This window comes from Nanorana parkeri, unplaced genomic scaffold (assembly GCF_000935625.1).
Source record: "Nanorana parkeri isolate BGI_ZX_2015 unplaced genomic scaffold, ASM93562v1 scaffold96, whole genome shotgun sequence".
Classification (NCBI taxonomy): Eukaryota; Metazoa; Chordata; class Amphibia; order Anura; family Dicroglossidae; genus Nanorana; species Nanorana parkeri.
The window spans coordinates 2125594-2151212 of record NW_017306364.1 but is presented as its reverse complement, the minus strand read 5'-3'; the positions used below and the strand labels follow the sequence as shown (position 1 = coordinate 2151212).

Genomic DNA, 25619 nt, shown 5'->3' with positions numbered 1-25619 from the left:
TCTACGATTGAACCCCTTCTCTTCTAACCTCTTGTTGTGTCCCCGGGTTCTCAATACAGTTTTATGATTAAACAGTTTATTCCTAATATTGGGTTCCCTATTGATGATTTTGAAGACGGCAATAAGGTCCCCTCTTGATCGTCTCTTTTAGATCTTGAATGCGGTCCTCATAACTGAGGCCTTCGAACCCTTTAGTTAATTTTGTAGCCCTTCTCTGATCTCTCTCCAGTTCCAGGATATCCCTCCTGGGGTTGCTAAGAAAATACCTGTGCCAGGATGCGGCCTACACCTCCGCAAAGCCTGAACTAACACAAGGGGAGTAATACTGATTGGAGCCCCAGTAGTACTATAGTGGTATCCCAAAATTAATTTTAGCAAAGAAAAAGTCTTTCTGCTACCGTACCTTTTATACATCAACCCCATGTAAACTTCATGGCTATGTCAAAGCAAAAAGAAAAGCTAGTAAGTGCGGTAACCCATAACAACCAAGCACGTTCTAGTCAGACTGGTTGCTATGCATTGCTACACCGTGTCCCACTTAGTTGAATAGGCATGGAAAGTTAACGAAATGCCGATAGATACAAGCCTGTAAAGTCTGAGTCTAGCTAACAGTGGAAAGGAAGTGTATGTACTATCATGTGATAGGTTGTGGTTAACATGCTGTGATGTATGAGATAGAGCTGTGTGTCACCAGTAAACACAAAGACGGAGCTGTGTGTATATCTTATGCAAACCAGTGTCACATTCTGTCATGCTGATATGTTGGCTTCACCGTACGAGACTGAAGAACAGAGGATGTATCCAACAAAGTTACCACTTGTCACTTATTTAGAAGAACAGTCTCAGATATTTCACATATCAGTTGATTACAATAAACATGCAGTGAATTGTGCACAAGAGCTTACAGTCAGTTGAACGACTTTGCAGAACGGTCAGGGCAGAGGCAGCTACAGAACATGTGGAAGGGTAGCCGAGAAGCAACACTTGTGAACAGTGAATGTATGTGAACAAGGAATTCATCCATCTCCCCCATAATGCTTCCATTTCCAGGGGTCACTGATTTCCTTCGCAAAAAAAGAATTGAAATGCAGGAGAACAGTGAGATTTGTCCCCCAGCCATTTCTTGTATCCATATTACCAATGAAATACATAATATCTCTGTATTACAAACAGTGCCTCATATCTCTGCAATACACAGAGCCCCATTCTTCTCTAGCACATGCAATGACAAACAATGCCTCGTATCTCTCTATCATTCTTTTTCATTATATACAGTGGCCCATCCCACTCTATTAGATGCAATGCCTTATCCATCTCTACTACACATAGGACCTCATCCCTCTTTGGTAAATACAGTGTCTCATCCCTCTCTATTACACACAATGCCTCATCCCTCTTTCTTAAAAAGCAGTGCCTCATGCCTTTCTATTTTACAGGGTACCTTATCCCTTGCTATACATGCAGTACATTATGTCTTTGCATGCAGTGCCATGTCCTTCTCTTCTACATCGCAGTGCCTCATCCTTTTCTATCACACACAGAAAACCATTCCCTGCAATTGCATGCAGTGCCTCATACCTTTCTAATACATTCAGTGGCCCATGCGTCTCTATTAAGTGGAGTGCCAAATCCCTCTCTATTACATGCAGTGGATCATGCCTCTGTATTACATGCAGTGGATCATGCCTCTACATGCAGTGTCTCAACCTCTTTATTACATGCAGTGGCTCATGCCTCTTTATTACACACAGTGCCTCAGTCCACTTTATTATATGCAGTATTACATGCAGTGACTCATGCCTCTCTGTTTCATGCAGTGTCTCACCCCTTTCTATTACATGCAGCAAACCATTCCCTGCAATTGCATGCAGTGCCTCATCCCTTTCTATTACATTCAGTGGCCCATACATCTCTATTAAGTGGAGTTCCAAATCCCTCTGTATTACATGCAGTGGATCATGCCTCTGTATTACATGCAGGGGATCATGCCTCTGTATTACATGCAGTGTCTCAACCTCTTTATTACATGCAGTGCCTCAGTCCACTTTATTATATGCAGTATTACATGCAGTGACTCATGCCTCTCTGTTTCATGCAGTGTCTCACCCCTTTCTATTACATGCAGTGGCTGATGCCTGTATATTTCATGCAGTGTCTCACCCCTTTCTATTACATGCAGTGGCTCATGCCTCTCTATTTCATGCAGCGTCTCACCCCTTTCTATTACATGCAGTGACTCATGCCTCTCTGTTTCATGTAGTGTCTCACCCCTTTCTATTACATGCAGTTGCTGATGCCTCTCTGTTTCATGCAGTGTCTCACCCCTTTCTATTACATGCAGTGGCTGATGCCTCTCTATTTAATGCAGTGTCTCACCCCTTTCTATTACATGCAGTGGCTGATGCCTCTCTATTTAATGCAGTGTCTCACCCCTTTCTATTACATGCAGTGGCTGATGCCTTTTTATTACATGCACTACCTCAGTCTTCTCTCTATTACTGTACCTCTCTCCACAGTGTCCCAGGCTTTTAAAGCAGTGTTACATAGTAATAGAGAATTCTGATTTAATAAACATCAATGTGTGTCCACATTTTACTATCTGATTGCTCAACCTACACGGGTTGGATTAAATGACTGAAACACTGAAAAGAGAAAATTGATTAAACGAAGAGATTGTGAATTTTGTGTCCAGTAATAATCTGCTTGCACATAGCCTTTTTGTAGTGTATTTTAGACTTACAAGCAACTATGCTATGTGAGATCCTATATAGGCAATCTATTTAATGTAAAACCAGACACCATTACACTGCATTGTTGTTGGTAAATCTAATTGAGATTGAATCTTATTGAATGTGCGTGTCTATCTTTAATCTGTCAATGTTTCCTTTGTGCTATATGCAATCATTGTTTTTTACAACCTCATCCAAATGTTATAAACACATTGGGCCCTATGTGCATCCACACACCTTCAGTATTGTGTACAATTCTAAAACACAGAAATGTAAACCCAATGCAGTTTTGGCAAAGCAGTGTAGGTCACATCCTTCTGATTAGTGTTACAACTTGCCTAGAAGAAAGTTTTTACGTAGTCAAGACCACTAGAGCCCACCTGGGCAGCCCTCAGTAATCATACCTAGTGCCTGGGACAAGTACTGGTTACAGGACCAGAAGAAGCTCCAGGTTCTGAAAGTCCACCACAATGGATCGCCATCTTAGAAGGTCCACAGTTAACCCTTTAAAATAATTATTATAATTAAAGGCAAGATTTGCATACAATTTCTACTACTTATTTTTGGATCAAGTGCTTATGTATTTCCCGTCATATTCTCAGTCTGAATTGTCCAGATTTGAACATTTCGAAGATCGATAGATTAAGGGCTCTCCAATGTAAAGTGGTAACAAATGATTCTGAGCTTGCGGGAAACTAATTGTGTTTGTCCAAACAGGTGTTCAGCACATACTCCAATGAGGAATATGACCGCCGCAATGACGACGTGGACCCCATGGCTGCCTCTGCAGAATATGAGCTTGAGAAACGGGTCGAGAGGCTGGACCTCTTTCCTGTAGAACTGGAAAAAGGTAAAGCACAGAGTATCCATGCCTATGTTCATCCACAACTGACAGTATTTTTTGCGTGATGATTGTCACATCTGAAATGAATTCAAAGGAATGTAATGAGGTCTAGTAGTATGACCGTAGATTAGTAATGCTGAAAGAACACAGGATAGAACATTCCTTGAAGATTGTTGTATTTGTGTCCTGCCAATCTCCAGCTAGGACTAAAGTAGTGCAGGGCTGATTGGTTGTCTGAAGTAGTAATGTCAATACTCATCTCACACAGGGGCCAGAGCAGTAAGTTGATGGTGCAAAGCAGAGCGCCAAGAGAAAGAAAATGCTGTGCCAGGCATTGTTGCCCATGTATTGCCACAACTTCCTCTTTGTTGCTCCTGTATTACCACAACTGCCCATTTGTTGCCCATGTAATGTCATGATTGCCCAATTAGTACCTATGTATTGCCAAGGTTGGCATTTGTTTGCCCATGTTTTGTCAGTGTGTTGCTCACCCGTAGTCATGCTTACTGGTGTATTGCCCATGTTTGTTACCCATGTATTGTTGCGATTCCCCACAATGCTCATGCATTCTCAAGATTGTCCCAACGTGCTCCTGTATTACCACAACTGCCCATTTGTTGCCCATGTAATGTCATGATTGCCCAATTAGTACCTATGTATTGCCAAGGTTGGCATTTGTTTGCCCATGTTTTGTCAGTGTGTTGCTCACCCGTAGTCATGCTTACTGGTGTATTGCCCATGTTTGTTACCCATGTATTGTTGCAATTCCCCACACTGCTCATGCATTCTCAAGATTGTCTCACCATGCTCATGTATTGCCAGTTTTTTTTAAACATATTTTTAGGATTGACAGTTTTTGCCAATGTGTTGCCTTTAGGTTATCCACATGTGTCCGTTTGCTGTCACAATGGTCTTTTTTGTTCCCAAAATATTGCCATGATTGCTGATTTGTTACCACTCTATTGTCACATTTGCCCATATATAACCACAGCTAGTTGCATGGTACCATCTGTGTAAGTATGGGATCAAGTCAGCGATGTTTGGATTAAGGACCATGTTACTATAGTTGGATTCCCTGCAGGTCTGTCACTGGCTAACCACCCCCCTAAAAACTGATATTTTGTCCACACCCCCAATTTACCATGCCACAGTAACGTTACCCCACCTGCCCCCCACCTCTTCTATGCAAAATGTTATGACTGCTTTTCACATGTGTCTTAATTCACCCTGGGTGCTGGGTTTTGACTCTGTACTTACATATATAAAAGTTTTTGTGGGTTCTTGGGGTCTACATAAGGTGTCGGTTGTCTATCTCCCTGATATACCTGTTCTTTTCATGGGTCCCCTGAAAGAACATAACCTTTCTCCTAACAATCCTTTTCAGAAAAACTGTTTGGTATTCCTAGCATTTAGAAAGCAGTTAGTGGTCAGTATAATAGGCTTCCCAAATGCTAGAAAAAATGCTTAAAAAGCAGCAAATAAGATTGTATTGAAGAACTTTCTAAACCTTAAAAAACCTCCAAGTAACTTTATGGTTCCTGCTCTCACTATTCAAAAGGGGAAGGGGTTAAAATGAGCACAAGATGTTTCTAGCATCACTTGACAGCCATGGAACACTATAGGAGGATTCCTAGAGACCTGCACGATAACTGCCTTTTAACTGCCAAGCACTCAATGGCTGCCAACACTGTCCACGAGCACCCAGCCTATCCAAAAAAAACAGTCAAACCAAAAATAGCCATAGTAAAAGCAGATGCCCGGCCATTAAAAAAAAACAACCCCCTACCCATCCCAATTTTCATCAATCTCTAGCTATTTTTTTTAAAATAAATGTTCCAACACCCAGTAATACTCATCCCGATCCCGCATCAGTCAGTGTCCCATGCTCTTCAGGACTGGGATTTGGGTACTTCTACCCTCTACCATGTCCCATCCTAATGACCTGGGTCCTGGACCTTCACTGGCATGATGACGTCTACGAGAGTGGCTTCAGTGGGACGGTTTTCATGACAGGTAGAGGATCATAAGACTACAGATAAGGGCAATATTATTGGGTTTTAAAACATAAATTTTTAATAACCAGCTACAGATTGATGACTATGGGGTTGGGGGGTGGTCAGTATTATTTTTTGTTACATGGCCAGAGTTCCACGTAAAATAAGGTCATGTTATTAGATCTTTTTCAGCATGTCCTGAACGAAAACCCAACTCCAGTCAAACCCAATCATTTGTTTTAAACAGAGTGGGTAAGGGATTTTTTGGTCTGTATCCCCCATTCAAAAATAAAAAATAAAAGTTTAAAAAATACCAAATAATGAAAACAACCCATAATAAAGATAAGGACTGCTGATGTCACCTTGACTTTATTGACCAGCATACTGGAAGTACTAGGAGTTCAGGAAGTACTAAAACCAATGGATTAGAATAACAGACAGGCCCCTAGCATTTTTAGATGGAGGTCAGTACTGACAACCCCCATATCTCTCTAAGGGTCACCATATACATTACAATGTGTCCAATCAACTTTAGATTTACGGAATGTTTGTTATTGGAAGATATACCCAATCAATGTGTACCCAATCAAGCAGGCCCATGCACTATATAGTTGCTGGTAGATCTAAAGCAGATTGTACAATCACATTGTAATGAGTGCACTGAACTATAGGAAAGAACCACACGGAAACTCTGCGACTCTGCAGCTCCGCCCATTAATAACTAAGCCCCTCCCATTTTGAGAAAGCCTTTCCCTTACTGCTTCTGGATTCTGCATCTGTCAGCAATCACGCTGTGAAGGTTATAATTTGCCTTCGGGAAAAACAGAATTAGCGTTTTCCCCTAAGAATCTCAATCTAGGGTCTGAGGGTAAATGATAATGTGTTTGATGTCATGCCCTCTCCAATCTTCCTCTACTTGGACTCCAGCAAGGAATTAGGAAGAAATCAGCTTATTTCAGAGAAGCGTTGTATGCTCTAGCTCCAGCCCCCTCATCTCTCGCTGCAATTGATTATCCCAAACAAATGGCGCTTGCAGACATTGTGCATTAGTCTTGCTGAATTGTAGAGCAGGTTCTGTATTCCTCGTATGCGTGTTAAAGCTGATCTCAGGGCGGACAGCTAAATATACAGATAAAATACATATAAGGAGCTGTTTTACCTCCAAAAGGATTCGTATTTCTGTCTATCTTGAGATGAGACCTGATTTTTTTCTGCTGCAGTTAAGCAACACGTACTAGTCTTGTCCCTCCCCCAGCCCATGACTGCACAGCGAAAAGAGAAGCAGCAGACTAAGGGCCTGTGTCGACCGGTTTTTGGGCTAGTGTCAATGGCATCAGGTTGGTGGCACATTGAAACGCTTCTGAGATCATTTAAAATTCACTGACAGTTGCAGTTGACCTGCAGTTATCTTCTTCTCACCTGCTTCTAACTTGTTTTGCGGTCCCATAGATAGACTTGTATGTAGGGCCGGATTTCCCACAAGGCCAACCAAGGCCCAGCCTTGGGGCAGCAGGGAGTAAAGGGGCAGCAGGGCTGTGGAATTCCTATCTTCCGATGCCCGGGACATGCACTTTCGGGCGCCGGGTGGGTAGTTGTGTTCTACATTTAGCTCTGCTTTGGGCAAGCAGAGCTAAATGTACAGCGGGGAAGCCGACGCTTGTTTTGTACAGCGATTTCCAAGATCACTTGTATGCAGTCTGCAGGTCTGCCATATGGGGGTGTGTGTGGTGGTGGTGGGGGGGTTGACGGGTAGTGGGGCGCATTGAGAAACCTGGCCTTGGGGCAGCAGAGAGAGTAAATCCGGCCCTGCTTGTATGGGAATGCAAACCCTGCTTGAAGCAAACAAAAGCTAATTGATACCGCCCCTAAGAAGCTCATCTCTCTGCCACTTTCACCTCCTTTCAGTGTGTTCCTTGTTAGCACATGAGCACTGCAGGACAGCTGACTGCCTCCTCGTGCTGCTTTTCCCTTACCCAATCTGAGTTGTGCAGAGGATTGCAAAAGGTTGATATTAAAGGGTTAGTTCACCTTTAGGCACATTTCCCAAAAAATCCCCAATGCATGTCAGCATGCTCTGCAGATTACAAATCACTGCTTTGGTTGAAAAAAATGTTCCTTTTGCATGCCATACCTTAGGGCCGTGTGGTCTTACCACAAAAACTCCTTTGCAGGTGATCCTCCTCCATCCCTCTGCAGAAGGCATCTGCGTGCCCCCAAGACAGAAGGAACGAGTGCCGTGGTTTATTTATACACTGTGCATGCGCAGTGTGCTTTCTTCTCCCTTGCAGTGCCAGTGGCCCATTCAAATACTGCACAGGCACAATGCATTCTTCCCCTGAACGAGTTGCAGCCGCCATTGCTAGAGGGGAGAGAGCACACTGCGCATACACTTACCTGATCCTCAGTCCTCTAGTAGTGACCACTTACCTCTCTCCGCCTCCGCTCTGGCTGTAGTTTTTCCCCGGCGTGCTCACATCTAGTGGACTTGCATTAGATGTGATGACGTCACCAGTCCTTTGACCATTAGAGCTCAGGAGAGAAGAGGCTTGAGGGATCAGTCTAGCAGCCAAGCAAAAGTCAAGCTTGGCTCAACGCATTACCACTTTGTAAGACTCTATAATGGTCAGTGTGGTTGCCCATCATAATAAAGGACTGATAAGAAGGTTTGGGAGGTTGGAGTAAACTTTTATAAGAATGTGTGAAACTACCCTCTTTGGAGCTAGTGGTCATTTTGTCATGGGGGTTTCAACTAAAGTAACCTCTACCTGTTACAAGCTACCTTTAAAGAGAACCAGCCTCAACTGGGCTTTTGCACTGCTGCCCATATCCAGACAGTGCATGAAACAGCCGCATAGTAGTTTATATGCCTCTTAATAATGAACACTGTTAGGCACACTCAGCAGCTGGAAAATGGTGTGTGATACCAGACGGTTTCACGTGTGTTTTTGGATTCGTTGCAGGTTCATGCTTTTTATATGCCCAACTATTGAACTTTTTTAATGTGCGTTCTTTGGCATAATAATAGAGGGGGAACCTTCCAATGGAGTTTGACAGCTGTCTAACGCAAGCTGTACACGGCTCATTTTTTTCTCATCATATCAAACGCTCACAGCGTGCATGAAGGAATCTCCACTAGCGGCTATTGTATTCAAACAACAAGCTAGACAAATATAGTGGCACCGATGAACAGAAACGAAATCTGATAGCAGGCAGTCATTGTTCAGCCAATAATTGCCCCCAATAGAACACGGGAAAAAAATCCTTGCAGGCATTTCTAAAGTTTTGGCTTCAGATATAATTTTTTCTGCCAAGAAAACAATGTTAGCCTACAAAATAAAGACAAAATCCCAACTGGAAATTAGAATTTATAACAGGCAGAAGAGGGATAATGTCTATATTAGAAATTAAAAAGTAGCAACAATAATGAAACTATTTTACTAGTGAACATTGTAGTGAATATCATATTTATCACTGAAAATGTACATTGAAGTCATGAAAGAGATTCTCCAGGAAAGGTAACACTTCCTAAAGTTGTTTAATCATTTATAGTCTTTGGCACCAGAGAGCCCAGAGCTGTATGTAGACGGAGCCCTTATCTGAAATCAAGAATCAAGAATGACTAAATGGTCTGGCTGCTAGGGGAGCTGATACTAGAGGCACTCTTAAAAAAAAAGAGTATTTATTACAACCAGAAGGGGAAAAAGCTTGGGACAGGGGGGCATTTGTACAATGAGCCAGTACTGATAGGATTTGCTGGGTTGGTGGCCCTGAGTGGGGATATTTCCCTATTAAGGCTTCAAACAAAGCCAACAGAGGACTGAGCTGGAGGCATAAGGACATATGTACAATGAGTTGGTGCTAACAGGACTTCCTGGGTTGGTGGGCCTGAGTGGAGATACTTCTCTTTTAAGTAGGATTTGCTGGGTTGGTGGCCCTGAGTGGGGATATTTCCCTATTAAGGCTTCAAACAAAGCCAACAGAGGACTGAGCTGGAGGCATAAGGACATATGTACAATGAGTTGGTGCTAACAGGACTTCCTGGGTTGGTGGGCCTGAGTGGAGATACTTCTCTTTTAAGCCTCAAACAGAGCCAGGAGAGAACTGAGCTGGAGGCAGAAGAACATATGTACAAGGAGTCTGTACTAATAGGATTTGATGGGTTGGTGACTCTGAGCAGAGATACCTTTCTTTTTAGGCCTCAAACAGAGTCAGGAGAGTACTGAACTAAGGGCAGGGGGATCAGTACAATGGGCCAGTACTGAAAGGATTTGGTGGATTGGTGGCCCTGAGTGGAGATATTTCCCTATTAAGGCTTCAAACAAAGCCAACAGAGGACTGAGCTGGAGGCATAAGGACATATGTACAATGAGTTGGTGCTAATAGGACTTGCTGGGTTGGTGGACCTGAGTGGAGATACTTCTCTTTTAAGCCTCAAACAGAGCCAGGAGAGAACTGAGCTGGAGGCAGAAGGACATATGTACAATGAGTCAGTACTGATAGAACTTGCTGGGTTGGTGGACCTGAGTTGAGATACTTCCCTATTTAGACCTCAAACAGAGCCAGGAGATGACTGAGTTGGGGCAGAGGGACATTTGTACAATGGGCCAGTAGTGATAGGATTTGCTTGGTTGGTGGCCCCGAGTGGAGATACATTGCTATTTAGGCTTCAAACGGGGCCAGCAGAAGGACCTATGTACAGTGAGTCAGTACTAATAGGACTTGCTGGGTTGGTGGACCTGAGTGGACATACGTCCCTACTGCGGCCTCAAACAGAGCCAGGAGAAGACTGAGCTGGGGTCAGAGGGGCATTTGTACAATGAGCCAGTGCTAATAGTATTTGCCTTATTTAGACCTCAGAGCAGGCCCTACAGTTAGTGACACACGATACAGAGACCTGCTCCATGTAGAAACCTTCTATTGCAGCTTTTGATAGAGGGATGTCTTCCAGCATTCATTTCTTTCAGGGCTCTGAGATGACCTGTAACCGAATATGAAGAGCTTCAAAGGAAGTTGATGTTTCAAGATATGAAAAGGTGTGCCACAATAAATCATGACCTTTAGAAAAACCTACCTTTTCACCATGCACACCAAGGAAAGAGGCATGATGGCTCACTTTTTGTAGTAAATGTTCTTTAGCCTACATGAATCTGAAAGGGTTGTGTTTGCTCCCCTGGACCAAGGTTTCCCATGTCCCCATGAGTAGAGGTAATTGGACATGATGTCCACTTCAGATACAGCACTGAAGGGGCACATCTGTGATCTCGAGAGCCATCTATAGCTAACTGTTTGATTGTTTCAGGTTGGTAGGTGCGTTCTCTTACTATCTCTGAGCAATTTTTGTGTTCATCTTCAGGGACCCTGCATCATTGGTCCATGCTGAGGCCAGAATTAAGATCTGTGATAGAAGCGCTCATTATTAGTACTTCAGGGTCCTGGACTACCCTGGCTGGGAAACTTCCATGATCCCCAATAGATATAAGATGTCGGTGGGTTATTTAACATACTGGAATCTACACAAATCTATATCTGGGGGTGCTGACCCTTTAAGTGGTATGATCCTACTGATTATATTTATTATACACTGGTTAATTCACAAGAACCTTCCAAATTGGAGACTTCTGTTTTTTTTATTTCATGAGAAAAGATGTATTCGGGGCCGTTCCAGCTCCTCTTATAGACTTATCTCCTCTTGTCAGCACTATCTCCAGAACGTTTATCGTTGTCATCATAAACAGCTAGCATACATCTTATATTCCCTCTAAAGTGTTTTGCCGCATATTTAAAGAGAAGCTTTTAAGCTCAACAAAGCATCTTCTAAAGGGGTTTCCACAACATGAATGTATTGGTTTGTACATGCCCTTAAGTGAATTTCATGAAATGCATTCCTTTATTGTCCTGCATTTAGTTCAAAGAGGACTCTTTTTGTTGCCCTTGGGTACAGCAAAGAGCTTCTTTGTGGACATAACTGTGCTTGAACAAAGCTACACAATAAGGGTCATTTAATAAAGGGCATGTCTATTAAAGACAACACCTATTGTAAAATTTGGACCTGTCTAAGTAGGTGAAGGCTTGCCTTCTACCTGGATCTAAAACTGCAATTATCATTTTCTGTGGAGAGTTACCTGCCCTTGTACTAGAGCTGAAGTGGAATTCTAGATATATTTGGTGGGGGATAGACTAGCAATGATAGCCCCTGTATTTCTGCCATAGCAGGTATATAATAAATATAAAGGTATTTCTAAAGCTAAGCTAAGTGCAGAAAAGGATTAGACCCCCCCCCCCTTTCAGGTTTAATTGCTGTATTTGCACCTTCTGGGGAGGCAAATTACCCATTGTTGTTACTAAGTTAGAAATAATAGGATAGCCAAAACAGCATGGCTGTGATCAGAACAGGAAGTGAGGAAAATAATCTTCCAGTGGGGATATCTCTACCAGTAACAGCTGTCTAAAGGGGATTTCCTTCACTTTGGAAAGATTTCCTTTCATTTCCTGTTGTTCCCCAAGAACAGAAAGTGAAGGAAAGTCCCCATTAAAAAAATGATGCGCTGCAGCACTTCATAAGTGCATCTACAGTTACAGTTTTCTATTAGCTCCCCTGCAAAGACCCACAAATACCTGCTGATCATGCCAGTGAAGGCCACCTAATGCAGCTTTCTGTGATGGGGTGGCAACAATGTTGCACTGCCCCTAAATTTAGAGCCACACTCAGGTAGTTGTATTTGCTTGCACTACAAAGGGATGAGAATATGTTTTATGGCTATTACCATTGCCACTGTTAATTCACAAGCCTGTAGCATGTCCATCAGCACCTGGCCATGCCTAGTCTTGCCCACTGCTTACTAGATTGGCAACACTGCCTCTGTTGCTGAAACCCTCCCACTGTGATCTGCAGTGTCTGGCAGGGGGAGTGTGTGAGTCACAAATGAAGGAGGATTTGAAAGTAATGAAAGTTTTCTGTTTACTTTATGAGGCTTGGGCATCTCATAGTGCCTGGAGTTGGTACTTGTTTAGACTGCCATACAGAAGGATAAGTCTATTTAGAACCAATGTTTCATCTGGCTCTTTTTCCTCTACTACTCCTGCAGTTAGATGTCTGAGAGGAAGGAAGACCATACTTTCAGAGTAAGACCGTACCTATAATCCTCGTGAAAGGTTGGTGGAACTGGGAGTCCAAGGAGTAGAGGGTACATGGAGGTTGCCATTGCTGATACCCCCCGAATATAATGGTGGCCTGGTTGTTAGGTTGATCCAATTACTTTCTGAATCAAGTCAAAACCCTGCAAAAGCATGCAGATCAGGCGTTCTAAATTCATGCTTACTTTACTTGCTGCAAGCTTGTTCCAGGTCAGTGACTCTGAAAATACTGAAGCCAGTGGTATTCAATTTTCATAAGGGGGTCAGGAATGAAATCTCCCGTGTACTGTATCTCTCAGTACAATTTTTTGTTTTTGAAGATGAATGCTCATCTGAAGCGAAGCATACACATAGACTGTCGTAATACACCTAAGATCCCCTAGGAGGGCCATCCTGGCCTCCATGTACTTACTGCAAAAAGTCTGCATGGAGGTCCAGGATTGACCTTATAAAGACCTGGCTGCGTCAAGCTTCCCACTACCTTGGGATGCCGTCACAATGCTCAAAGCTGTTGCCCAGCAACCATAGAGGTCATCAACCACCGCAGATGAGGGAAAGGTGCAGCAGGAACCTGACAAGCTGCGTGGATCACATCCATGCAAGTGTTCACTACCTTTTTACAAGAAAAAAATTGTTCTAATCAATTGCCTGTCCATTGATTGCCCTACACTTTAGGATTTTAAGTGTATCTTTTATTAAATCAAAGAACAAATTCCTAACAGCCAATCAGTGATCCTCTTTTGTTGTTATGACTCGCGTCTAAGCTAAAGAAATTAAAATTGTTTGCATGATAACGATTATTCGGTATGATTGTTCATTTCTAAGTCTTGCTAAAGGTCTTGCTTAATTCAACCAAAAGTCATACTCTGTTGTAGGTTGAGTCTGTTGACCAGCCCATGACTTTTTATGTGTCTTGAATTTTCCAACAGTGAGGCCCACTTGGGAGTTTTGGGTGTTTCTGCCCACCTCTGTGTGTTCCAGCTCCTTCTGTTACATTTTTCATTATATAAAATAAATGTTGAATCCAACAGGGAAAGTGGGAACCCCTCATAATGGCCACTGCAGGTGTGCAGATCCAGGAGTGCAGAGATCCTACCAAGAGAGTCCCCAAGAGATAGAAGAGACTGTCAATCATCTACCCAAAAACTGGAATGACAGTTTTGGCCCTTTAAATAAGGCATTATTTTTGGTATGATACATGTTAACAGAAATACTGGTGCAACCATAAATTGCTTTTGAGATGTATTTTCAATGCATTCACCATTTACTCCCTTATTCATATTATAGAGGAATTTATAAAGATGGAGTGCTGAAGTTTATAAAACACCAATAAATGAGATAAATGTTCCATGTGATCCAACCCGAGGTGGAAATTCTGCATTCCGGATCCTTAAAAAGTTTTAACAACCATCCGCATACACAAGGCCTTAACTGCTTATTATGGTGCCTTATTATAATTGTTGTTTGTTTCCCTGCAGACTCTGATGGTCTTGGAATCAGTATTATTGGGATGGGAGCTGGTGCTGACATGGGCCTGGAGAAACTTGGAATCTTTGTTAAGACTGTGACCGAAGGGGGAGCAGCCCACCGAGATGGAAGGTAATGTCAACCAGAAGCCAATTCTTTCATAAACTGTTCTATAATAAATATACTATAACACATTTCATGTTTCAGCGAATGTTTTAAAACTTTTAAATCACAATCCAAGGGGGAGAGAGGTGCGCTGAGCAGGTTCTTCTGTAGCACCTCTTTGTTCATCTCACTATAGTAAACTAAAATATAATGGGTTAGAGCGATTTGTCAGTCATTGCACATTGCACTACCTCATTACAAAGCCTGTTTGGGGACCAGCATACGCACAAAACATTAGATGACAATGCATTCTGCTGTACATAAAACATCACATCAATAAAGATACCCACAGATGTATAGGAATAGGCAGGTGAAAGAAAAGGTGGAAAGAAGCGCTGCAACCCTAGGATTTGCTGGGATAGTATAGATCCAACCTTTAAAAGCAATATAAAACTGAAAACTCACTGTTTTGGAGGAGGGGATAAAATCTTACAGTTGAGTAGAACGCTCAGGAGTAACTCTGACCAGTCCTTGTGGGTATAGAGCACGGGTTTCGGACGGACGAACTGGAGTCTTCACGGTAAAGCTCTGAAAGCAGTTTGTCGGCTTAGAGTGCTGGGCAGCATCTGTGGCTGGTTGGTGTGGGTGTGGGGAACGGACTACATGATTCTAGGTCAATCTATTGTTGTTCATCTGTGGTTGATGTGGCTGGAGGGTCCGTTAGGCAAGGTGAACTATGCCGTTTGCCGTGAGGCTCGCCGTCAGGTGCAATGAGAGCGCAGCTGGCCAGGCTGCCACTCGTCGGCTGAACGGGAGCAGAAGTGCCGCTGTATAGCGGTATCTTTTGGATGAGCGATCGTGCTGATAGATTGTCTTGAAAGTGGGCTCAATGCTGACGGACACTGCGGTCCGTAGAGTGGAGGATTGGCTACGCGTTTCGAGGTTCAAGACCTCTTTAGCAAGCCCGAAGTGGTTTGCTAGTGCGGGCGGGAGAAGCAGCGGTTTAAAAGTGACAGGTGGGCGTGGTTTCCGATCCTAAAGAGATGTGATTGGTCAATTGATTCAGTGCTTGTGACTAGGAATAGTCACAAGCACTGGAATAGGAATAGGCAGGGCTTCACATTACATAATATTGGTGCTTCTAATGAAGATTGTGGGTGGCCAGCGGTAATCTAAAAATGTTTTATCATATTCTTTCACTGTTTCATACAACTTAATTAAAATTTTAATTAATTTGTGGCAAGTAGAAAAATTTCCTGTTACCTTGGTGGTGAGCGGTGTAGTGCCCCCGTACATTGGTGGTCATTGGTGAAGATCCCCTTTCCTTTGCTGGTTAGCGGTAAAGTGTGTCCCCTTGCATTACTGTTGCATTACTGGTCAATGGTGAAGTGCCCCCTTACATTGGTGGTCATCCATGAAGTGTCACCTTACATTGGTGATCAGTGGAGCAGCGCCCCCTTACATTTGTGATTAGTGAGGAATGTGCCCTCTTACATTGGTGATTAGTGGGGTAAGTTGCTTATTATATTGGCAGTCAGTACTAAAGTGTGCCCCTACATTGGTGGTCAGTGGTGAAGTAACCTCTTTAGTTTGGTAGTCAGTTGTAGAGTGTCTCCTTACATTGCTGGTCAGTGGTGAAGTCCCTCCTTATATTGTTGGTCAGTGGTGAAGTACCCTGTTACATACAGTAGGTGGCCAGTGGTGACGTGCCCCTTACGTGGGTGGTCAGTGGTAAGGTGACCCCATACATTGGTGGTTGGTAGGGAAAAGTACTACCTTACATTGGTGGCTAGTGAATAGATGCCCCCTTGCATTGGTGGTCAGAGGAGATGTGCCCCCTTACATTGGTGGTCATTGGTAAAGTACTTCCTTACATTGGCGAACAGTGGTGATGTGGTCCTTTGCATTGTGGGTCAGTGGAGAAATGCCTGCTTATGTTAGAAGCAAGTGAAAAGGTGCCCTGCCTCATTGGTTGTCAGTGTAATTCCTGCTTAAATTGGTGGTCAGCATATAGCCTGCTGACATTGATGGTCATTGGAGAGAGACTACAATATTGTATGAGACACTGTCATCCCTGTAATATTTTAAGCCTGTGCAGTACAGTAAACACTAGAGACGCCACTATGTGGGGGTTCCTTAGGGGCCAAGGCAGTGTGACCCACAGCTCCGAATTGTAGTTTTACAGAATCAGAAGCTTCCCCAAAAAAGAGCTTACTGTTTGTCCATTGTCCCTACTATAGAACAGGTCTGCAAGTAAGCCAGTTAAGATACCACATGTTTTTGGATTGTGGGAGAAACCCACACAAACATAGAAAACCCATACAATCTCTGTGCAGATAGCATCCTTGGTATGACTTGAGCAGGGGATCACAGTCAAGGCAAGAGTACTTACCACCTAGCTGCAATGCTGTCATACTGACATACTATAAGGACTCTCTGGATGGATTCATAGGTTAGCTAGCAACGCTTACCACTTATAATCATTGCAGTTTATATAAGGAATTTGATATATTTTCCCTATTTTATCCAATTATATTTTATGCTAATAAAGACCCTCAAATGCGATTTAGGCAGCAAACCCTGAGTGTGCATCCAGCAGTCCTGGACTGGCAATCTGTCAATATGGGCATTTGTCAATGGGAAAGGAGTAGGCTGATATGGTCTGCTCACCTTCTGTCAGCAATTAGCTGTGCTTTTCATAGACCAATCAGCAGCTATGAACACTCTGTGCTTGAAACCCAATGACAGTGACATTCCACAGCTGATCCATATATGGCACCCTGGGGTGGTTTACAGTAACAGGAACAGCTGCTCATAGCAGTGAATTAGGTATTATCTTTCAAAAGAAACCAAGAATCTGACTGGTAATTATGGGTAACTATTCCAGGTTTGTTAGTTTAGCCTTTTTTGAATCATGCTCAGAGTTCAATAATGTGATTACAGGCAGCCTTTATACACTATATGGTCAAAAGTTTGTGCGCACTTGACCATCATCCCAACTATATGACCTACAGTATGTAAACACGCCTCCAAATGATTACGTTCAAGTGCTTCCAGTGAGGGGTACTGTTAATGCTATAGCATACATGATAGACAATTCTGCGCTCCACACTTGTAATTGTTTGGGGTGATGTAATTTTCATGAGCAGGGGTTCATTCATCCTATTGTGCCAAGGAAGTACACTGAGCTGCTCATGTGCAGCTCAGTATATATTCTAAAGCAGTTCACAGAGAGGAAGGTAAGAAGCCTGACGCCTGATCACTATGCCTAAACTGTATGGTTAAAAGTTTGTTGACACCCCTCCAAATTATTGCCTTATCATTATTATACAGGCTTTTTTGTAGCGGCAACAGTTTGCGCGTCGCTTTACAAAATTGAGTCAGACAATACAGTTAACAATGCAATTTCAATCAAGGAGGGTTAAGAGGGCCCTGCTCGTGAGAGCTTACAATCTAGTAGGAGCGACAAGTCATAAATAAAGGTAATAACTGTTCGGGATAATTTAATGCAAGACGTGAAAGCACAGTTATATCGAGGTGGAATAGGCTTCCCTGAAGAGATACGTTTTCAAGCATTGCCAATAGTTGGAGAGAGTAGGAGATAAGCGAACACATTGGGGTAGAGAGTTCCATAGTATGGGAGACACCCTGAAAAAAATCATGGAGGGGAGCATGCGAGGAGGTGAAGAGCAGGAGGTCTTGGTAGAGTTCAGATGTTTCCAGTGAAGGATCCTGTTGATGCATCTAGTTATCAATTATACTCATTATCGATTAGTTGATTGCTTGATTACTTGTTTCATGGGCTCTGTGTTCCTTCTGTTCTCTGCTGCTCCCAGCGGGGATGAGAGGGGACACAGACCCCTGCAGCCAGTGCCCAGCGGTGAGGAGAGCTCTGCAACTCGCCAGCCTGAGCCCCCTCCCCTCCCCCCCCCCACCGATGCTCTGATCTGCTCTCTGTTCTCCCCCTGCCAGGGAGCCGCTGCATGCGGAACACAGACTGCTTCAGTCGGCACCCAGTGGGGAGGAGATACCACTGTCAGCTGCCATGCCGTCGTTAGCCGTCGTTAGTCGTCATACTGCCCCCGTGTCACTGTTGTCAGCCGTTATGCTCCTCTATCCACCCATGCTCCTCCGTGCCACCCGTCTCCATCAGCCGCCATGCTCCTCCATGCCACCCTTCCCTGTCCGCTGCCATGCTCCTCCGTGCCACCGCTGTGTCCACCACTGCTGTGTCCCCCTTTTCCCCTCGTGCCCCTGCCGGATAGGAGACTTGTAGCCGGCAGTAGAAAGCCGTTAATAGCAGGCTGGCTATTGCTCCCAGCCACTGCCTGCTGTATTTACGTTCCCCAGCTAAAGCTATTGAAGTGGAAAGGTGACACTAGAGGTCTAAAAGAGCTCTGTATGGAAGAGCAAGCCATTGGTTTCATCAATTCTAAACCTAAATAATATCTAAGCAGTTGTGTGGAACAGATTTCATAACTAACTCTTACACAGACACACGCTGACATTCACTGATTTATTATACAGGATTCAGGTGAACGATCTGCTTGTAGAAGTTGATGGGACCAGTCTGGTTGGTGTCACACAATCTTTCGCTGCTTCTGTTCTGAGGAATACCAAGGGACGTGTAAGGTAAGATAAATTTCAGCATTTTATATTTTTCTCTAAACTGATCCATATACTGTCAAACGCTTCTCCTTCTGGATGTGCATCTGGCTGCTGGGGCGCAAAAACAATTATTTGCACAGCTCCACCCACTGTCCTCAAATGAACAATAATCCTCTTAGTTTTGGGATATGTAATGGAATGAGACATGTGAATACCTTCTGTTCTAAGAAGGCTTTACTGTGCTATGCACTGATTCAGTTGCAAGGCTTTTTGATTGCTTTTGTCCCTTCTCACCATAACCTCTATGGTTATATTGCCTCGTTTGGTCTCAAGCACTATACCACAGAAGCTATGCTTTCAATACACTGCACTGATGATGGCCAGAAAGCCTGAAGCAACTGTATTCAGTTTGTGATAAATGGTTCTAGAATATGAGGCTATATTTGCACTATACACAACTCCTTTAAATGATCTTTAAATGGGGGTGGGAAGCCAACAGAGTGAGATGATATCACCGGCTACTGACCAACCAATGTTAGGATATGGTGCATTCAAATGTAATGCACAAAGCACTGCTTCCTTAACCACATTTAAAATGAACCTGGTCCCAGGCTATGGGCAGTCAAGTATTTACAAATTCTTAGCAAGCAGCAATGATATTTACCCTCACTGATACATATAGATGCAGGCACTGTGGAGAAATTAATCCTCAAAGTTCACAAGATAAGCAGTGAAGTTGTCCAAGTCAGGCCTGGAATCAGCTCAGTTCATCTGCTTCTAAAAATTAGAAGGCTGGAAGGCTGATGAGTCACTTCTGGGAAGGAGTGGGGGTGGAGTCCCAAGGATGAGCTGAGCTGCTGAGCGACAGCGAGAGACCAACTTTATTTTGCATCCATTCAAAACTAAAATTTCAGTCTTGAGTAAAAGCTGCCGAGCTTAACTACTTGCTGTGGCCATACTCCCAAACCACCAACATGAGGAGGAGCAGAGTCGACAATAGCAAGGAGAACTTGCTGCTGGAGTCCAGAGATACAGTAGGTGGCATTGCCCATCATACTTCATCGATAAAAAAATATCACTTTTAGTTGGAGTGACTTTGGTATCTACAATACTAACCCATTGCTCACCAGTCATTTCACCATTCCAGGGTGGAGGAGTTTTGATTCACTTAGATATGTGTGTGATGGTAGTGGACTTTGTGTGTAAGGTTCCTGATTGGCCGAGAGAAGCCTGGAGAACAAAGTGAAGTGGCCCAGCTGATCCAACAGACACTGGAGCAAGAAAGATGGCAGCGGGAGAACATGGAACAACGCTACAACCAGTGTAACGAGGATGATGAAGAAGTGAGTGTGTAGTATCTATCTATCTATCTTACCTATCCAATTGCTGACCTCAGAGAATACAAAGATTCTCCTATCTGCTGTATAATTAAAGTTGCGTTTGGTATTACAGACAGGGGAGTATGCCACCGATGAAGAGGATGAAGAGATGAGCCCCATGTTTCCAGGTGGAGAACTGGCTATTGAAGTCTTTGAATTACCAGAAGGAGAAGATGCCTTGTCCCCTGTGGAAATGGATCCTGAGAAACTCGTGCACAAGTTTAAGGAGGTGAGCATTACATTAAGATTGTTAAATCAGACATCAACTGAGACTATCTGACCACTAAATGAGGGCTAAACTACCCAACAAACACACAGACATGCAGGTGTGTTGTCGTATTGGGGGCATGGCTCCGTACGAGGCAGATACCCTTTGTGGTGGCAGTGTTATTTTAGGTGCACAACGGTCTACTGGTCTAAATGATAATTCAACTTAGACTCTACCTTCAATATCTTTGGGCTAGGGTTTCTATAGAGATGTATATGAAACTGTGGTGGTCAAGTTACTTGATATAGTGAGCCCCAAGTGCAGCCCCTGGCATCACCGAAGGGCCGCACATAATATTCAGTAAATATAATGCTAATGAACTCTGTCAAAGAAAGCAGATATGCAAGGTCAGAGATTATGGGCATGCTTCATGAAATGGTCAGAGACTGCAGACATGTTACAGGGGACAGTCAACATAACCACATTGGTTTATACTAACGTCTCTCTGGTGTCTTCTCATGCAGCTTCAGATAAAGCATGCTGTGACCGAGGCCGAGATCCAACAACTGAAGAGGAAGGTAAGGAGGAACTACTTTATAAGAACAGCTGTCATTAAAGCGTATCTAAACCCAAGACCTAAAATTTAATATATTGCTGCTAACCAGATGCGTTGTCTGCATTAGCTGTCTTTATTTCAGGCTTCTATTTCTTTTTTTTGACTTGGTGATCCTGCTGGTTGCACATGTTCTGACTTAGAGTGACAATGTTTACTCACCATACTGTCTCTACTGAAGAGAAGCGTTGTCACCCTAGGAGAGGCCTATAGATCACTTCCCCGTCTCATAAGAGAAGTTCATTGTTAGGGTTTACATACACTTTAAACCTCGGCATAGGGCAACCTGTGGATGTTGTGTAGTATATTTCTATGCAAGAGTTTATCTTGAAAATAATTCCCATGATATATTATATGCAGATTTGTAGAGGGCATATGTATTAGAAACTGAGACTGCTGGCCTCAGATGTCAAACTGTCTGAGGGAAGTAATGCCCTATGGCCTTAAAATTAGCTGATGTTTGTTTGCTGTTCATTCTCTTGGTGCATGTTGTAATACTGAAAGAGGAAATTAATTGGTTGTTTCAAAAAGCACCTATTATTTTAGTCATTTCTTTTTTCAACACTTTGACAACTGATATCAGGTTATAAGAATAACTGTGATATATTATAAGTACAAAATAAACCTTCTGGAATGTGTAGTGTTTATCATATTCCTTCAGCCCCTTAGCTTAGTGAATGACGTAAAGCTCTGCCGACTTCCATCAACCAATTATGAGGATGATGATGAAAATTCAGTTTTTTTTTTAAATTTGTCTTGAACATGATTGGGTATTCTTCGCTAACTGAATCTTCACCGCATTCACTAAGCTATGTTAAAATTCCATTGCAAAGTGAACTGCCTTTAGTCAATCAACCCCATTCTGTTAGCCAACTCATTATTAGGCGGGTAGGTAGAAAAGGGTATGTTAAAGGCAGGGCTCCCTCTAATGGCTCCTCTACAAATCTCTCTATTTAAAGCATATGAAAAATATGAAAATAAAATGCAAAAAGTTGCATCAAAAAATGTTTTATTGTAAGCACTGCAATAATAACTCTTCGCTCATTGAAAGCATATTATAATATCCCTTACTAAATGTAAAAAATAGTAAGAATGATTTTTAATAACACACCCATGCTAAAATGATTATTATATTCACATGTAGAGTTTATAAAAAATATACAACAAATAAAAGATGCTAGATTTGCTTTGAACTCAATGTCTTCCTTTCGTCTGTAGCTGGCTGGACTGGAGCAAGAGCGATCTCGCTGGAGAGTGGAGAAGGTGCAGCTGCAGCAGAGTGTTCAGGAGAACAGGGAGCGTGTAGAGAAGCTGCAGGGTTACTGGATGGAAGCCCAAAGCCTTTGTCAGGCAGTGGATGAGCATTTGAAGGAGACCCAAGCCCAGCACCAGGGACTGGAGCGCAAGTACAGCAAGGCCAAGAGGCTCATCAAAGAGTACCAGCAAAAGTACGTGCACTTGTAAGACCTGGCCTCTCGAAAAGGTTATAAATGCTGGTCGTGTCTCCAAAGAGGACATTTTTCTTGTCTTCCTTGTCTGTCTGACAACTATCACCAGGAGAAGAAGTGAGCCAAATCTCTCTCATGGGAATACAGCCAGCAATAAAATTCTGGTTTTTGGAAGTGTGGAAAGAAAGTGGACCCATGTGGCTATACTCTTGGTGTTTTACATTCAACAGTAGTTAAATGATGGGGATATGTGTGATCTGGCTAATGGCTAGGTAGCTTCTGCAGTCCAAAGGATCTCCGCAGCTCAATAGTGAATACAGAGATGTAGGAGTTTACGCGCCTCATCAATTACAACAGTCCAGATAAAGCTTTCTTCCATTAGGGTCAGGGGACATCCAAGTAGAGTAGCCAACGCATTTCAGGGGTCCAGCAGCTGCCAAACCCGCTGCTGGCAAGCCTGAGGTACATACAACTCACATCATACAACTTTCAAGCGGCAGGGATTGTAGTCTGCATTCATGATTACTCTCATTAAGCCCTGATGAATGGGGTGTGTGTTGGATCCCTGAAACATGCTGGCTACTCTACTTGAATGTCCCCTGACCCTAATGGAATGAAGTTGTATCTGGACTATTTTAATTGGCGTGGTGCTTCAATTCCTACATCTACTGAGCAGTAAAATTGTGACTGAATCAGAATTCAGATCATTGGTGTTATTGGTCACTTATCAGAGAGGCAGGAATTGTTGATTGCTCAAGGAACCCCTAGCAACTTCTGGAGGAACCCTGGTGTAGAAAGACTGAGCTAACCCTTCAAACCTTCCTCTACGATTATGATACAATGTATTTGTATTCAATATACACGAGATAACCGCACTGGGCTGTAAATATACCACTGTGGCAAGCAACAACAAATAATCAGTGAATACACCTATTTCATTAAATATTGCAATGTTGCAATATTTAATGTATTTTTTTTTTGCTGCCTGGGCCATCATTGGAAGGATTTCCCTCACTTTCTGTCCTGAAACCCATCAAATAGACAGGAAATGAGAAGAATCTTCATCATGTGGACACAGTCAACAATATAATCTTGACTGAGGTTCTAAACCTTCCTCACTCTACTAGGAAATTGTCTTTTCCTTACTGCCTGGGTTCCCATTGGGAACATTTAAAGCTGATCTCCGGCCTTGCCTTCAGTCTGGTACAGTTGTACAGGCTCCTCTCCTGTGCTGAAATTGCTTACTCTGATTTCACTGCACACTGTGAACTTCTCACAATGTACATTAGAAGCTGCAGCAAGACTAAACATCAGCTTTAACATTTCCCATGCATTGCTGCTATGTCTGATACCCACCAAATAGACAGGAAGTGAGGAAATGTTCCTTCACTTCCTGTTCTGTCTCAAACATTAGAAATACCACCCACAAAACACCTGACAGAGGTTCTAACCCTTCCATAATTCTACCCAAACTAAAAATATAATTTGTCTGGAGTTGGGCGTTAATTAGGGTTCCAACATGACTATGTGACACCAGAAAGATTTCAGTACTATTGTTAATGGTCAAAGTGGAAATGTTTTTTTGACAATGTCACTGGAGAACAAGTGAAGAAACATTTTTTGCTTTGGCCAATGTTTTATTATAGAGATATGGAGGATAGATGGATCACAAAGGTTTGATCTGGTCAGTGTTAAAAATTAGATTACAGAGCCTCAATGCCTTAGATAGATAGATAGATAGATAGATAGATAGATAGATAGATAGATAGATAGATAGATCTATATATATATAGATATATAGATATAAAATTATTTTGTAATTAATTAATGTTTGTCTCATTCTTTTCTTTTTGATAACACAGCACATTAGATTGATATATCGAATGAAAACAAACTTTTGGATTTAAAGATCTTGTCATCAAGACCCAAAATGTTTTTATTGGTGCTGTACAGAAACAGAATATTAATTGAAGTAACGTAACCCTCTTCTTTGCAGGGAACTGGACTTTTTGAAGAAAGAAGAGCTGCAGAAGCAGGCACTGGAAGAGATAGAGACTGCCCATGCTTCAGAGATTCAGAGACTTCAGGAAAAGGTATCACTAGCTACACCTCTTGTAGCCCGGTATGTCATTGAGGTAGCTGACATGCCAAAAGTTTGCCTGGACTAGTGGTTGTGGTAGTAATTGGTGCAAAAAATGCATTATTCCCAAGCAACCCATCAGAAATGATCTGTCAGTACACGTAAGTCTGAACTCCAGCCTTCCCTTCAGTCTTGCACAGTTGTACAGGCTCCTCTCCTGCACTGAAATTGCTTACTCTGATTTCACTGCACACTGAGCTTCTTAATTAAAGGAGAACTATGAGGTGAGTGCTTTTCACTCACCTCATAGTTCTAGCCGACCTGTGACAATGAGACTGTCACAGGTCGGCTCAGTAGATCGGGAGTCGAGCAAACACATACCGGCGTTCGCTCACTTCTCGATCCTGTCACAGACCTCCAGCGCTGACTGGCGGAATGGACGGGGGAGGGGGCGGGTACAGCTGGCTCTAGATAAGCAGAGCCAGCTGTCACTCACGCAGCTGGGCGGATCCAGACATAATTGTCGGGATCCGCTTCAGCTGCGGCATCGCAGTATACCGCGAGCTGTATCTCACGGTATACTGAGCTTAGGGTGACGGGAGGACGCTAGTTTGTGTCCTCCCGTTACCCTAAGGAGAACTATGGGGAAAAGCCCTGACCCCATAGTTCTCCTTTAACATTTTCATGAAAGGGGAGAAGAGGAGCCAGGGAATGCAAAATATAACCAGATTAAACATCAGCTTTAAATCAGAGCCACGAGCTACTATACTTTGCACATTGTCGTAGCTTTTTGTTCGGCTTTACTAAATAAAGCAAGGTTTTTGAGCAGAGAAAGTCGAAGAGTGATCCTCTTTCTCCAACCTGCTCCACCATGTCCTATTGGTTGTCCAAAAAAATAGGTGACCTTAGTATCCAATTGGAAAATTAAATCTGATTTTGGTTGAAAGTTAGAAAGATAATGAAAGTTCTCAATTTCGATCATCCGTAGATTTTAGTGTTAACTGAAATGA

General features: G+C 42.9%; 1 protein-coding gene across 1 annotated transcript in view; it reads left to right on the top strand.

Annotated features, from left to right (window-relative positions):
* Nucleotides 1-25619, top strand: part of PPP1R9B (protein phosphatase 1 regulatory subunit 9B) — a 34049-nt gene that overhangs the window by 7436 nt on the left and 994 nt on the right. The window contains exons 2-9 of the mRNA XM_018552756.1: nucleotides 3447-3579; nucleotides 14180-14300; nucleotides 18801-18905; nucleotides 20089-20224; nucleotides 20334-20489; nucleotides 20993-21046; nucleotides 22300-22529; nucleotides 24526-24622. Of these exons, the coding sequence (XP_018408258.1) occupies nucleotides 3447-3579; nucleotides 14180-14300; nucleotides 18801-18905; nucleotides 20089-20224; nucleotides 20334-20489; nucleotides 20993-21046; nucleotides 22300-22529; nucleotides 24526-24622 (1032 nt within the window). The remainder of the gene's footprint in view (nucleotides 1-3446; nucleotides 3580-14179; nucleotides 14301-18800; nucleotides 18906-20088; nucleotides 20225-20333; nucleotides 20490-20992; nucleotides 21047-22299; nucleotides 22530-24525; nucleotides 24623-25619) is intronic.